Below are 13,055 nucleotides of genomic sequence, written 5' to 3'. Positions count from 1 at the left end.
CTTTTTTAAATAAGGGGGCATGGCACAAAAGCTTCTGGAGGAAAGAATTAGGTGACTGCAGGGCTGGGAAAGAAAGGAACCATGATAGTGACTGCATGTGTGTAAACATAGGGAAGGAGCGGGGGCAGGGTAAGGTTTTTCAAATGCATCACCTCTCAATCAGTAGGGCTCTGAGAAGCTTCTGAGTTGGGACATGAATTGTCAGGAACCAGGTGAAAAACGAGAGGGGAAGTTGAGGCTGCCTCGGCTAGAGGAGCTGAAGCATCAGTGTCAGGATATGGAATATAGGTGTTGTAACGAAAGCACTAGTCCACCAGTGCCTATGAGGACATTCTACTCACCATCGCCAACACGCTGATAAATGAGGACCACATCTGCCACCTGCAGGGACAGTTCATCTGGCTGTTTGGCAGTAAAAGACCTAGTGATTTCCACCTGGGTCAGTGCTGTGGAGGAAGAGAGACATGCTGAGAAACAACGTGTACAAAGCAGCAGTATGCATTCACTCACTGGGCTCTGACTGCAGGGTTGGCGCTGGTGGTCTGAGTCGGACTCCCAAGGCAGGTTAAAGAAGCCTCGTGGTTTTAAGTGTTGGGTTTGGGAGGACTCTTACAATGCATGGAGATGCTCAACAGTAGCCTTGACCAGGAGTCATGCATTGTATTACATGGGGAAATGGAGTTGAAAGAGGAAGTGGAAGGCCATGATTATATAACTCATACCATCTGCAATGCTGGGGCTCAATCCACAATGACCCTATCCTATCAGCAACCAGGCATAATGGCTGTGGCAAAGCTTAGAGAAAGTGAGGGCCCAAACCAAACAATGGTCAGACTCCTCAGTGCCCCAGATGCTGATTTGCAATAATACAACCTCAACAGAACCGAGTGACATGGCTTCAGTATTTGTTTTTAATATAAAATTGATATCAAGACAACCACTTGCTTTGACTCTAAAGGCTGTAATTATTAGGGAGTTCCAGAAAACCTCATTTGCAAGCCTCTTCCTTCAGTCCTCCAACAAGTCATCCAGAAATATAGCATGACAATTAAAGAATGGGCATGCTACGACACCAGAAGAATAAAGTAATTTTCTTGACATTACCACCTACACAAAACGGATTATGAAAAATTAATTTTCTTTAGGCCAAAAACTTGTAACCAGATATGGCAGTCTATATCCTGTAACCCCACCCTTTGGGAAGCAGAGTTCGAAGTCAGTCTGGACTAGTGTGAAACTCAGGCCAAGCAGCTACATAGAAAGTCTTTTTCTCAAAGCAATAAAAATCAAACACATGCCGATACTTTTATATTCAAACCCATTAGTAACCGCTAGCTATAAGCACTTTATAGTCCAAGCAGGACTTTCACCCTGCATAATTAACAGTCCAACTGATAACCTACAGTGGACCCAGTGCCTCTGACTCACAGATGGAGAGAGAAACCAGAAAAGCTAAGCAGCCATTTCTCTTGTTTAGCAACTAACACAGGAGGACTAACAGTGGTCCTGGAAGAACCTTTTAAAGTAGGGAGAGATGAAGATACTGTAACCAGTCAGGAGCCATGATGGCCAGCAGAGGGCAGAGCGCCCTCGTGTTCCAGGAAACTTACTGGTTCTGTCTGGTGGCTGCTTCCCACTGCTGTGTCCCAGGGCTGTGATCCAACGGGCTCGCTCACTCCTAAACACAGACAGCAGGTGCAAATTAGGTTAGTCCCCTAGACACTGAAAGTAGTTTATTCTAGACAGCCAGTGCAAACCCATTCCTAACACAAGGAAACTAAAGGGCAGGGGACTGGTCTTGGAAACAGGCAGGAGTGATTTTTATAAAGGAAAAGCAGTCATCATTGTCAAACATATAAATGTGGCTAGTTATTGAGTAGAGGGGACTTCTCATTTAACTGCTGGACATTTAATGAAGAACTGAGTAGCAACTGAATCAGATACTTAGCACACTCCTCTGATGTTTAACAGTTCAGAGGACCAATTTCACTTGTAAGGCAAGCCCATGAAGCAGGAGCCTTTCCCTCCCACATACTCAACCATTTTGGTAAAGAAGGCAAGAAATCCTTTTTCTACGTGTTAGCTTTATTCAAATAAAAATTCTGACATAGTTAGACTATCCTCAAATGCTTTAAAATATTTTCATGAGCAAGAAAAGATAGCCAAATTATTTAAGTTAGCAATAATGCTAACTTACTACTGTGTGAAACAAAAACTTAACTGTTACTTCCACAAGTCCTGGGTAGGCACAGCACTGTTCTACCACATAATCATCCTTGTGTATTTTTGAAAGCAGTTAATTAAATTACACGGATATACTATTTTAGTTCTCTATAAAATCTTCCAAAATGCCATGTGTGGGATGAGTAGTATTTTGGAGGTAAACAATTTAAGCCATTTTACTATGCAATACACCTTCTGGGCAGGCATCTTTATCCCCAGATACTTGAAGAACATTCTCCTTACTCTCCTAATACCTTGCAATGTATTTTCGCTTCCGGGCGTGTGCTCCTCTTCCTTACGGAGCAGAGCAGCCCATGTAAGGACCTACAACAGGGCACACCAGCCCATGCTCTTCCTCTGTAATCTTCCTGCTTCCCTTTCTTTCCTGCAGGCTTTGTCTATTCCCTACTGCCTGTGAGAAACCTAGCCCTCTGGGGCTGCTGAGATGGCAGAGACGCACTTGATATTGTGGAGGACTCAAGTTCAGTTCCTAGCACCCGCATAGTGACTTACAGTTGCCTATTACTCCAGCTCCCAGGGATCCGATGTCTCTGGCCTCTTCTAACATCACCCACACTCACATCACACACACACACACACACACACACACACACACACACACACGTAATTGAAAATAAATCTAAAAAAAATGCATCACAACATAAAGAAAAAACAAAACAAACCCAAGTGTTTTAAGAATGCTCAAGTCTGCAAGTGCTTGCTCATGCAAACCATGTCTATATGCCACCAGACCAAGAACCCATGTCTTCTGTCCAATGCAAGTGCCTGATTTGCACCCTATATTTTAAGCCAATCTGTTTTATATATTAGAGAATGAAGTGCTACAGAACATTTTTGCCTAGTGCTTCTTTGGCTTATAAACTGTCAGTATTGGCAACACAAACCTCACCTCTTCCAAGTAACTCCCCCCATATGCACACCTATTGCCTTCCCTATTCTTAACTGACAGTCTGTCCCCAGGGCACCCTCTGCTCAGCCTCACTATGTTGCTGGTCCAGAGTGGACTCCTGAAACCAGGCAGTGGGGCTGCCTGGCTAATTAGATTATCTCTAGGACACTGCTTAGTGTAACTGGGGCTCAGTTACCATCGTACGAGAGAATGCTATTACCAATCACATGCTGAGCCTTGATCGTTTATACGTTGTTTGCTGCTATTATCAGATCATATACTGACAGGCAGGAGACTGCCACAAGGGAAAGGCCACTCTGCAATATAATGAGATTGACTCAAAAAGCCAAAAATAAGTAAACTGATACATGTTTTAAAAGTAAAATGAATAGGTACCACAATTCAAATGAAACGTGTGTACTCAAATAATTAAAAATTAGAAGAATGCAAAGAGGGGGCTGAGTCTGTTCAGAGGCTAAGCTCTTGCTAGGCATGAGCTTGGATCTCCAGAACCTATGTAGAAGCTAGATGCTATGGCATTTGAGTGCCTGCAATTCCACCTCTCCTACAGGGCCATGGGAGACATGGAGAATCTCAGGAATCTTTGGGGCCACCGAGCCTACTACAGAATGGCAATGAAGCTCAGTCACCTGGAAGAGTCCTCTGACCCACACACTCTGACATGTGCATGCCTACATCCACATACAGATACTGACAGAAAGGAAGCATCAGGTCATTAACACATACAACTACTAGAAGCTGACGTTACCATCCTGCTTCTAAAACTTGAATATAGAGCAAAGTGCTCTGTCTTGGTTTTGTAAGGAATAAGGAACATTTAACTTCCTTTTAATCAGTCCCCAAGTAAACACTTTAAATTCTGTTGTTTGATGGGGAAAGATCCTTATTATGCCACAGGCTGAACTGGAATTTCCAAAGTACAATGCCAACTGAAAACTAATATCTAGCAGGTGAGTGGTTCGCCAAGGGCAGTCTCCACAGTTCAGTATCTGTGTCTCTCTGTGCCAAACCAAAGCAGGGCAGGTCTTTACCCCATGCTTATCCTGCCCAAGCTGCTGCCTTCCCGTTGCACTTCGGAACGGAATCTTTTACACAGGACTTTGCAGACCAGGCCAATCTCAAGATCCTGCAGCTGCCCCCTGCCACTGAAGTTGAACAGTCCAGATGAAATCATTCACTCCTATGCCATGCTGTCTGGGTACTAATGGCATCCTGTAGACAGTGTGGCCCCTTGCTGGGACTCTAGAGGACAGAACAAGACACTTGTTGTTGCCCTTGCTGAATGGAGCTGTTTCTTGAAAACATTTCAATTGAGTCAGTACCACCCCCTCTTAGAAGCTGTCAAACCACACCAGTTCCCCTGGGGCTTCTACACGCCTTGCCAAGGAGCTGGCCCCACCAGGAAACTGGAAGGAGTGTGTCTCAAAGCAGGAGCTGAGGACTTGCTAAAGACAGGAAAGCCATTATCAGAGTCCATGGCTCGCTCCCCTCCACTCTCTCTTGTTACCATATGAAACAAGAGGAAGAAACAAGAGGAATTCGAAACCTAACCACACAAGCAGTTCAGACTTTTCCCTCTGCCCTGATACCTGTCGGGTATCAAATTCCAAGACAACTAACTAATCCTTCCTTCAACCAACCTTCACTGAATGCACGAGCTCTGCCCTAGGCTGTGGTTCTTTGTTGTTCATAGCCCTTAATATGATGGGGCAAACAAGCAGAATTAAACATGTTCAAGCCCCAAGCAGTGTGCAGAGTCCTGGGAAAGATGCTCCTTAAACTACACTTAACCACAGAGGAGAGAAGACCAAGTGGAAAAGAGCCTAACAGCCTTCCCAGAACCACCCAGCATCGTATGCATGGCACTAGAAGATGCTGTGGCAGTCTCCTCATGGGGAGTGAGCAGCTGAGCCCCTTGGTCTTATCCTTTGACTGAGTAGTAGGTGTGCCGGTTTTAAACTTGATGGCAAAAAGGTTGCAGTCACAGAAATTGAATTTTTCACTGCATCTGCTAAAGGCTAGATAAGTATTAAAAAGGAAAGCTTTAAAATGAGAGCACACACTACAGCCTCAGCACTGCTGGTGATCCCAGCACTTAGGAGACTGAGGATCACCTCAGCTAGCATGAGCGACACAGCAAACCACATCTCAAAAAATAAACTGTATTAAGGGCACTTTATTTTCCCAACATTTTTAGAATAGAAGTGGTTATTAAGAAAACAAGAGAGATTAATTCAGGCTTGTAAATCTGTCCTCTCCCACCCCTAGAAAGTCAGGACTGGTCCGGCTAATATGTAACACTGTTAAAAATAACTGGTGAAGTTAATATGCTTCCTGGGAAATATTAGTACTCACTGCCATATCACCTGTTCAGAGTATCAAATGAACACTTCTTTATTTTGGTCCCTTACCCAAGGAGGGCACGTGGCACTGTTGTGTGCTGTTTAAAATGCTGCCTATGGGGCCAAAGAGGGGGAGGGCTCAGTGGTTAAGAGCACTGGCTGCTCTTCCAGGATGCAGGTTCAATTCCCAGCACCCATATACCAGCTCACAACTGTAACTCCAGTACCAAGGGATCTGGCACCTCACGCAGACATACGTGTAGGCAAAACACCGATGCACATAAAATGAGAATGAATAAATCTTTAAAACAATGTACTGCCCATTTCTACTTAAAATATTGTTTGTTTATGAAAGGTGCCATTACGAAAGGTGGCTAGAATTTGACTCAGAAGAAAGGGAACAGCACCCCTCAAACGTGAAAGTCATGTTCGGACCTAGAAACTAGACTCAAAAAGGAAAGGAAAGAAACACTGCCACCTGAACTACCTGCCCCCATACAGACGGTTTACTTTATGTTGTGATGCTCCTAATGGAAAGCAGACTACCATGGACTCTGAGGTCCCATTTATAATTCCATCTCATGCTTGTACTTCCTGTTGTAATTAAATCATTAACTGAAGCAGGAAGAGGGCAAAGCTCCCTGCCAACAATGCCTCTTTGTCAGAGCCCAGCAACCAGTCTGGGTGGCTGACAGCACAGCCACATTCATTAGGCTCTCACTTCTGCAAAAGAAATGCAAGAATGGACCTCTGACTCTCGTTTATGATGGCTCTATCCTACAGCACATATATGAGTGAAGAGAGCTTGTCCCCTCACTGATCACATAGCAGATATCTCATCCCCGCATACTGTGGACCCAAAAGGGCATCCAAATTCTACTGCAAATGCAGGAAGCCAAGGATGTCACTTGCTATAGCCTGCTGCCTGTGGGAACTGCAGCTGTCTGTGCCTCATTTTAATGAAGGCGGACAAAGGGGACTCTCCATCTCTCACATTCTTCTTGAAAAGCCTAGAGGGAAAACAGACAACAGTAAAACAGTCTTCCCCTGTCTTCTTAAGGAGAGTAAGACTTGGTCTTTTTCAGACTATTGTCTGGTTAGCAGTACAGTGACTTAAGGTCCGTGACAGGCGAACATATAACACCATGTACACAACTAGATGTCCATCCTACAAAATGGTCAGCAGGGTTCTTAAGAATAAAAGTTGAAAACCAGGAGAAATTGGGGGAAGGGGTGTTCTAGCAACTTACTGATGCCAGAAAACTAGGAAGGGGCCAATGGGAAGTAGGACGTCCTAAGAGGTAGGGGAGGCGGGGATTTAGTTAGTAGGGCATGATATGAAAGTGGTGGGAAAAACAGGGTAGAGAGCTTAAGCACTGGTGGGATGGAAGATTGGGAACATGAGGGTGCAAGGGAGCCAACATGACTCCATATAGAAACCAATATTTTTATAAGTAAATTAGAACAAATAAGAGTTAGAAGGAAGCTATCCTTCCTAGCTAGAGACTGCTGCTCCTACAGTCACGGTTCTTAAACAGGAACCCCAGTATCACATGGAGGTCCCTACCCCTATCTACACAGGCTCTTGCCATTCTTCCTGGTTCCCTACCAGAAGTAGATGATAAGACACTTACTGAGGACACTACATATTCTGGGGCAAGTGGAGCCGTGCCACCAGAGAGAACGGGTAAGGTCGAAGCACATTCGACACCCACCTCCCCAGTAAATCTAATAATTGAGAAAGTACGAATGCTAGGCAATAGAATCAGCTCCCAGCCAGACTACCTGTCCTGGAATACATGAGCGCGACACCCCACTAAGAGGACCCTGACAGTCAGTCACTTAGCATAAAAATCTAGAGTTCTCCATTTAGTCAATGAGCTTCCTTTCCTGGGCATCCCATCCTGCAGAAGGTATTTAATCTCTGGTTCTCCCTGAGTTAAGACATTTGCATCCCCATCCACCACAAATAAAACAGTTGCAGCAGGGTGTGGGGATCCTTTGTCCTAAAGAGCAGAGCCTAGATCCTGGAGAAACCTCTCTTCTAGTCCCTCCATACTTTTGACACTCAGTTGGAACTAAGTCAAATTCCTCCCCAACCCAGGCTCGGCATAGGTAGTGGACCCATTCCCAACTCCTCGAGTTTCACAACAGCATCTGGGTACACAGGAGTTTAAGAACCACAGCATCCATCCCATATCTCTTGCCAGGAAGAAAATACTGGGACCCTCATCTTAGACTGCGTTCTACCTTCCCAAAGCTGCATATCTGACATCCCAGCATCAAGGCAAACACACACACACACACACACACACACACACACACAACAACAATGTACCATGACTGGAAAATATAGTGAAATACTGGCAGAACAAAGCTGAAAGCTTCTTCCCTGCCATCTAGCTCTCATAACGCTAAACAGTGCTCTATAGGCTGCTGGGAGAGAATGGGCACCAACTGTGAATCCTATGAACTAATAATACCAACTACCAGGCAAGAAGTGCTCACTGCTGTAATAATAGCAAAACCATCACAGGGGCAACCAATGTCGTTTGATTAGATTCGGGGCTTGTTCCAACAGAGAAAAATTCATATCTTATACTAATCAAAAACCCATAATTGGGGAAAACATAGGCCATAGAGGCAACCTACTACTGTTGTTTAGCTAAATTGACATGGGGCAAACTGTTGTCTAGACATGTTTATGCCCATAGAAAATGCTACTTTCAGCCTTAATCAGAGAAGCTTCTCTTCACAGTACGTATATGTGAATTGAGAGATGGTTGGCTGCTATAGTAAGGGACAGTTGAGTAGACAGCCCTAAATGGGACATTTATACCACCCCGTTAGGGCTCAGGAAATACTGAAGGAGAAGTGATGGAAAGACAGAAGAGACAGATGACAGGGAAGTAGACAGCTACAGAATGCATCTTCTAGGCATGGCACGGCCATTGCAATCATGCACTCACAGTGGCTGAGCTGCCTTCGCTGGGCTGGCACAAGGCTAAATCTGTCAACAGTCATGGATGGAAAGGGGCTAACAGGGCACTGCCCATCTCAGCTGAACTATTGGCCCCTGAAAGGATCCACTGGATGTTCCCTGCCCATGGTCACTCATGATGCCCTAATACAGTGGGTTAGAAAACTGAACAAAAGCACATGAATGTGGGAAAGCCATGTGCAGGGAGGAGAGGGTTATACAAGTTCAAGAGAGAGAAAAGGGCCTGAGAGGGCAAGAGTACTCAGAATGCAGTATGTACAAGTATGGACTGTCAAACAAATTTTACTAATTAAAAAGTACATATTTAAAAGGGTAACAGAGACTAGTAAAGAGCAGCCTTTCCCTCAGTGTGGCTACTACTCTACCTTGCCTTGGATATAGAAAAACTAATTATTCTCTCTTTGTATCAGTCTAAAAATATGTTTTGGGAATCTGCTATATACAAAGAGGGGAAAAGACATGAACGGATCCAAGACTAGAGATAAGCAGTCAACAGTGCAGGGTGAGAAAAATGTTTAGAATTCTGTCCAGGAGGTTCAAAAGATAAACTCGGGAAGGAGATAGTGAGAAGGAAAAATAAGGAAAGATGAAACATACAGTTGTACATTCACATCCAGGAACGTAGAGCAAACTTCATTTTCCTAACTCAATTGTTAATGGAGCACATTAATCAAATAACCCAAAAGAATCGGGTAACTGCCAGGCAGTGATGGCTCATGCCTTTAATCCCAGTGGGAGTCAAGTAAGGAAGAGCTCTGAGTTCAAGGCCTACAGAGTGAGTTCCAGGATAGTCAGAGGTGCACAGAGAAAACCAGTCTCGAAACAAATGAGAAAGGTAAGGAGCTGACACTTGGAACACTGTACTAGCCCTTGGAGCAGGTTGAGGTTTGGCATCTGTCCAGGGGCTAGGACCAGGCGCTGGGGATGTGGCACTTGGCTGGCATGTACGAGGACCTCAAAAAAAGTACAGGGAAGGTGACCCTCATCCTTTGGATGAGAAAAGAGTAGAGGAGTAGAAGAGAGGAGGAGAGGAGAGGAGGAGAGGACAAGAAGGAGAGGAGGGGAGAGGAGAGGAGAGGAGAGGAGAGGAGAGGACAGGAGAGGACAGGAGAGGACAGGAGAGGACAGGAGAGGACAGGAGAGGACAGGAGAGGAGGGGAGAGGAGAGGAGAAGAGAAGGAGAGGACAGGAGAGGGGAGGAGAGGGGAGAGGAGAGGACAAGAAAGGGGAGGAGAGGGGAGGAGAGGAGAGGAGAGGAGAGGAGAGAACAGAGGAGAGGGGAAGAGAGGGGAGAGGGGAGGAGAGGGGAGGAGAGGAGAGGGGAGAGGGGAGGAGAGGGGAGGAGAGGGGAGAGGAGAGAAGAACCGAATCATAAATGCAGGGGCTTAGAAAGATGACTTGGTGGTCAGAGTGACTGCTGTGCAAACAAGGGATCCTAGCTGGATCACTGGTGTCTTTGTAACAAGTTAGACATTCTGGCAAATACAATTACTCCAGCTCCAGTAGGGTGCAGAGGCAGGGGCCTAAGACATAAGCCTGAGTTCAAGAAGAACCCAAGTCAGAGAGACAGAAAGTGATGGACACTGAAGCTCTCTTCTGGCTTTTGTGTGCTTGCACAGGCATGTATCCCTACATGTGTACATACATGAACAAACCTGTACACAAAAACACATATTAAAAACCAAAACTGCATACTTCACAAATCTAAGATGCAAAGAACACGCCTTACACTGACTAGAACTGATTGTTCAAAACCAGATAGCCCATCCTGTAAAGAAATAATAAACGGTTGTGAGGTGAGCATATCTTAGGGTGATTTAAACAGGTCATACCGTGTTACTAGTTTGTTCAGCTTTTACGTCTCCAGGCTTAAGTTTAAAACAAAACAAAGAAAAACAGGAACTCAGAACTAAACTACAGATGTGTATTCAAAGCATGTGATAATTTGCTAGACATTTAAACAACCAATTGTCTGTGAAAGTGAGTGTATTTGTTTTAAGGAAAGTGCATTTTGGTGTCCTTTTTTTCTCTACCAATACTGTTTTGTATCTTGTCAGCATCTACCCATTTATTTAAGAATTATTATTTTTACATTAAGTATATAAATGTTTTGCCTGTGTGTATGAATGCACTGCAAAAATGCCTGTTATCCACAGACACCAACAGAGGCACTGTGGAGTCCCTGGAATCAGAGTTACAGATAGTTGTAAACCACCATGTAGGTGCTGGAGAGTGAACCCAGGTCCTCTGCCACAGTGGCTGTGCTCTGACCACTGAATGGTCACTCAGCCCAGTCTATGTATTAACTTCTCAGCTGTAATTGAGGGCAGAGGAGGGAAGAGAAGAATGACAGTTCCCCCTTCTGTTCCCAGAGACTTCTGCCCTGCCCCCATCTCTTCTGGAATGTTCTCTTGCTATTAATGAAAGAACTACAATATGAGTCATGCTCATGGGTTTATGGGTGACATAACTAAAGATTCTGAGAACATGTCTGGTTTAGAAAATATACAACCACTCAGTTTAAGGCAAATCAAAGAAAAGAGGGTAGGACAGATTCTACAGTCCTGGGAAAAGATCTAGCCTTTGTATAAAAGAGCAGGACACTGACTTAGAATATCTAAGAAATAAGTAATGGAGATTTCATGAATGATGTTTGGGGCAGTCAGGAAGAGCTCTGTCAATACATCAGTGAGGCCAGAATGAAGAACAAACTTGACAGAGGAGGAAATCACAAGCAAAAGTAGCACTCTCTCCTTTCCTAAGTACAAAGAGGGTGTTTCCAACTTCTATGAGTTTTCTGGAATGTCCAGACAATTACTAATCCTCAGAGTTCAAGCTTTTCTTAAAGTTACGCAAAATCCAGCATATGAATTCCATTTTTTAAAAAAAGGCTGCCACATACACACACAAAATCTAGTTCTGTCTCTGACACCCAAGGACTTACTGAAGAGAATGCTTTCCCCAAGCCTGGCCCTGGTTGTGTCCCATGCTGGTTTCTAGACTGACAACCACAGGACACCTTCCTCTTCAAAGCAGCAGACACGAGGGGTGGTGGGGTGGTGGGGTGGTGGGATGGTGGGGTGGTGGGGTGGTGGGGTGGTGGGGTGGTGGTGGGGGTGTATATGCTGGGAACACTAGAGGGCCTTTTCTATTGCTCCAGGGAAAGAACTGTGGCCCATTAAAAAACCTCTCCTGTAAGGATATACATTTACATACGACTTCACTATAGTTGGGACAGTTATTCCCTCCAATCTGCTCATCTATTTTAATGATTCTACAAGAGAATGCTGGCAGACAAGGGGAGGAGGGGAGGGGAGGAAACATGTAGGAAACTGAGAGGACACAGACGTAGGGAGCTCCTTTTTCTCCACTGCTTTATTTCCTAACCCAACATAGCTCCTGACCCATAATGACATCCAAGAGACTTCTTGTTTCCCAAAAATTTGGCCGCCAGCCATGTCAAAATGAACCAAATCATCAAAGTGGACTTGCAAACCAAGCCCTAATCCCCTCATCCAGTGTGAGCACACTTAGTGCTGGTAAGCCCATAGGCACAAGCAGAATCCCTGTCTTGTCTTGAGGAACAGTCTGGGAAGAAGTATCATGATATGCTTTCCTAAGCCGAGTGTGTTTCTGAGAGTCCCTGTGCTCTGTCTGACTAAAGGCCAGTGATTCAGAAGTTGCTTCTAACTCAGTACTGAACAAAGCAAAGTTTGCTTGGACTCTAACTACTATTTAATCATTTTGCCTAAATGGATGAGCCATCTTTCAAGGCTGCAAACTGTAGCAACTGCAACGTGTCCACGTGAAATGTTAAGTGGCCGTGTCCTAGCCTTTGGCAGTAGAAACAGCTTCTCAAGGGCTACAAAAAGCCAAGGCCAGATTGCTGTCCAGTTACAGCACATTCCAAATGAACTTGAAGGAATGTATAACCAAGGCTTCATCCCAATGTTTCTGTCTATGAAAATGTCAGCATTTAAATAAAGTGCATTTGTCAATGGAACGGTTCAATCAAAATCCATTCACCCATCAAGGGTTACAGGGTTCAAAGAGCATGACACTTCCCTGGAGATACTGTGGAGATCATATCTGCTAAAAACACCTGAATGCTATGATTAGCACACAGTAGGGAGACAACAACAAAACCAAATAGGACCCACCGTTTGAAGAGAGCAAGAGCAGGTAGGTAACGCAAAGGGAGGTCAGGTACCCTGAACCTTCTCCCCCTCTGGGTACTTACTGGGTCTCTGCCCCAAGCAGCATGTCCACCTTCTCATTGGCATGATTGCTGAGGACGGTCAGGGTAAAGAGGTGAGTGGCAGAGCTCTGTCTGGAGTAAAGCATCGTGGACGTGTTCTTCCCTGGAGAAGAATTGAGCTCCTCATTGTCACAGGATTCCACCAGCAACTGGTCCCGTAAGGAGTAATCATTGACGTTGTAGCTTTCTTCGCTAAAAGAAAGGGAAAGAACAGGTTAATTACTCAGTAGCTACGACTTCGACACTGTCAGATTTCAAGTCACATTTCTGGAGAAGTGGCCAGGATATCCAGAGGGAAGG

General features: G+C 44.8%; 1 protein-coding gene across 1 annotated transcript in view; it reads right to left on the bottom strand.

The window, feature by feature from the left end:
* The window catches only part of Arhgef26 (Rho guanine nucleotide exchange factor 26), a 118,463-nt gene that overhangs the window by 2,234 nt on the left and 103,174 nt on the right, over window positions 1-13,055 (bottom strand). Inside the window, 3 exon segments of the mRNA NM_001427682.1 lie at window positions 342-446; window positions 1,611-1,678; window positions 12,738-12,947. Of these exon segments, the coding sequence (NP_001414611.1) occupies window positions 342-446; window positions 1,611-1,678; window positions 12,738-12,947 (383 nt within the window).

This window comes from Rattus norvegicus, chromosome 2 (assembly GCF_021556685.1).
Source record: "Rattus norvegicus strain SHRSP/BbbUtx chromosome 2, alternate assembly SHRSP_T2T, whole genome shotgun sequence".
NCBI classification, from domain to species: domain Eukaryota; kingdom Metazoa; phylum Chordata; class Mammalia; order Rodentia; family Muridae; genus Rattus; species Rattus norvegicus.
This window is presented reverse-complemented; position numbering and strand designations above follow the sequence as displayed.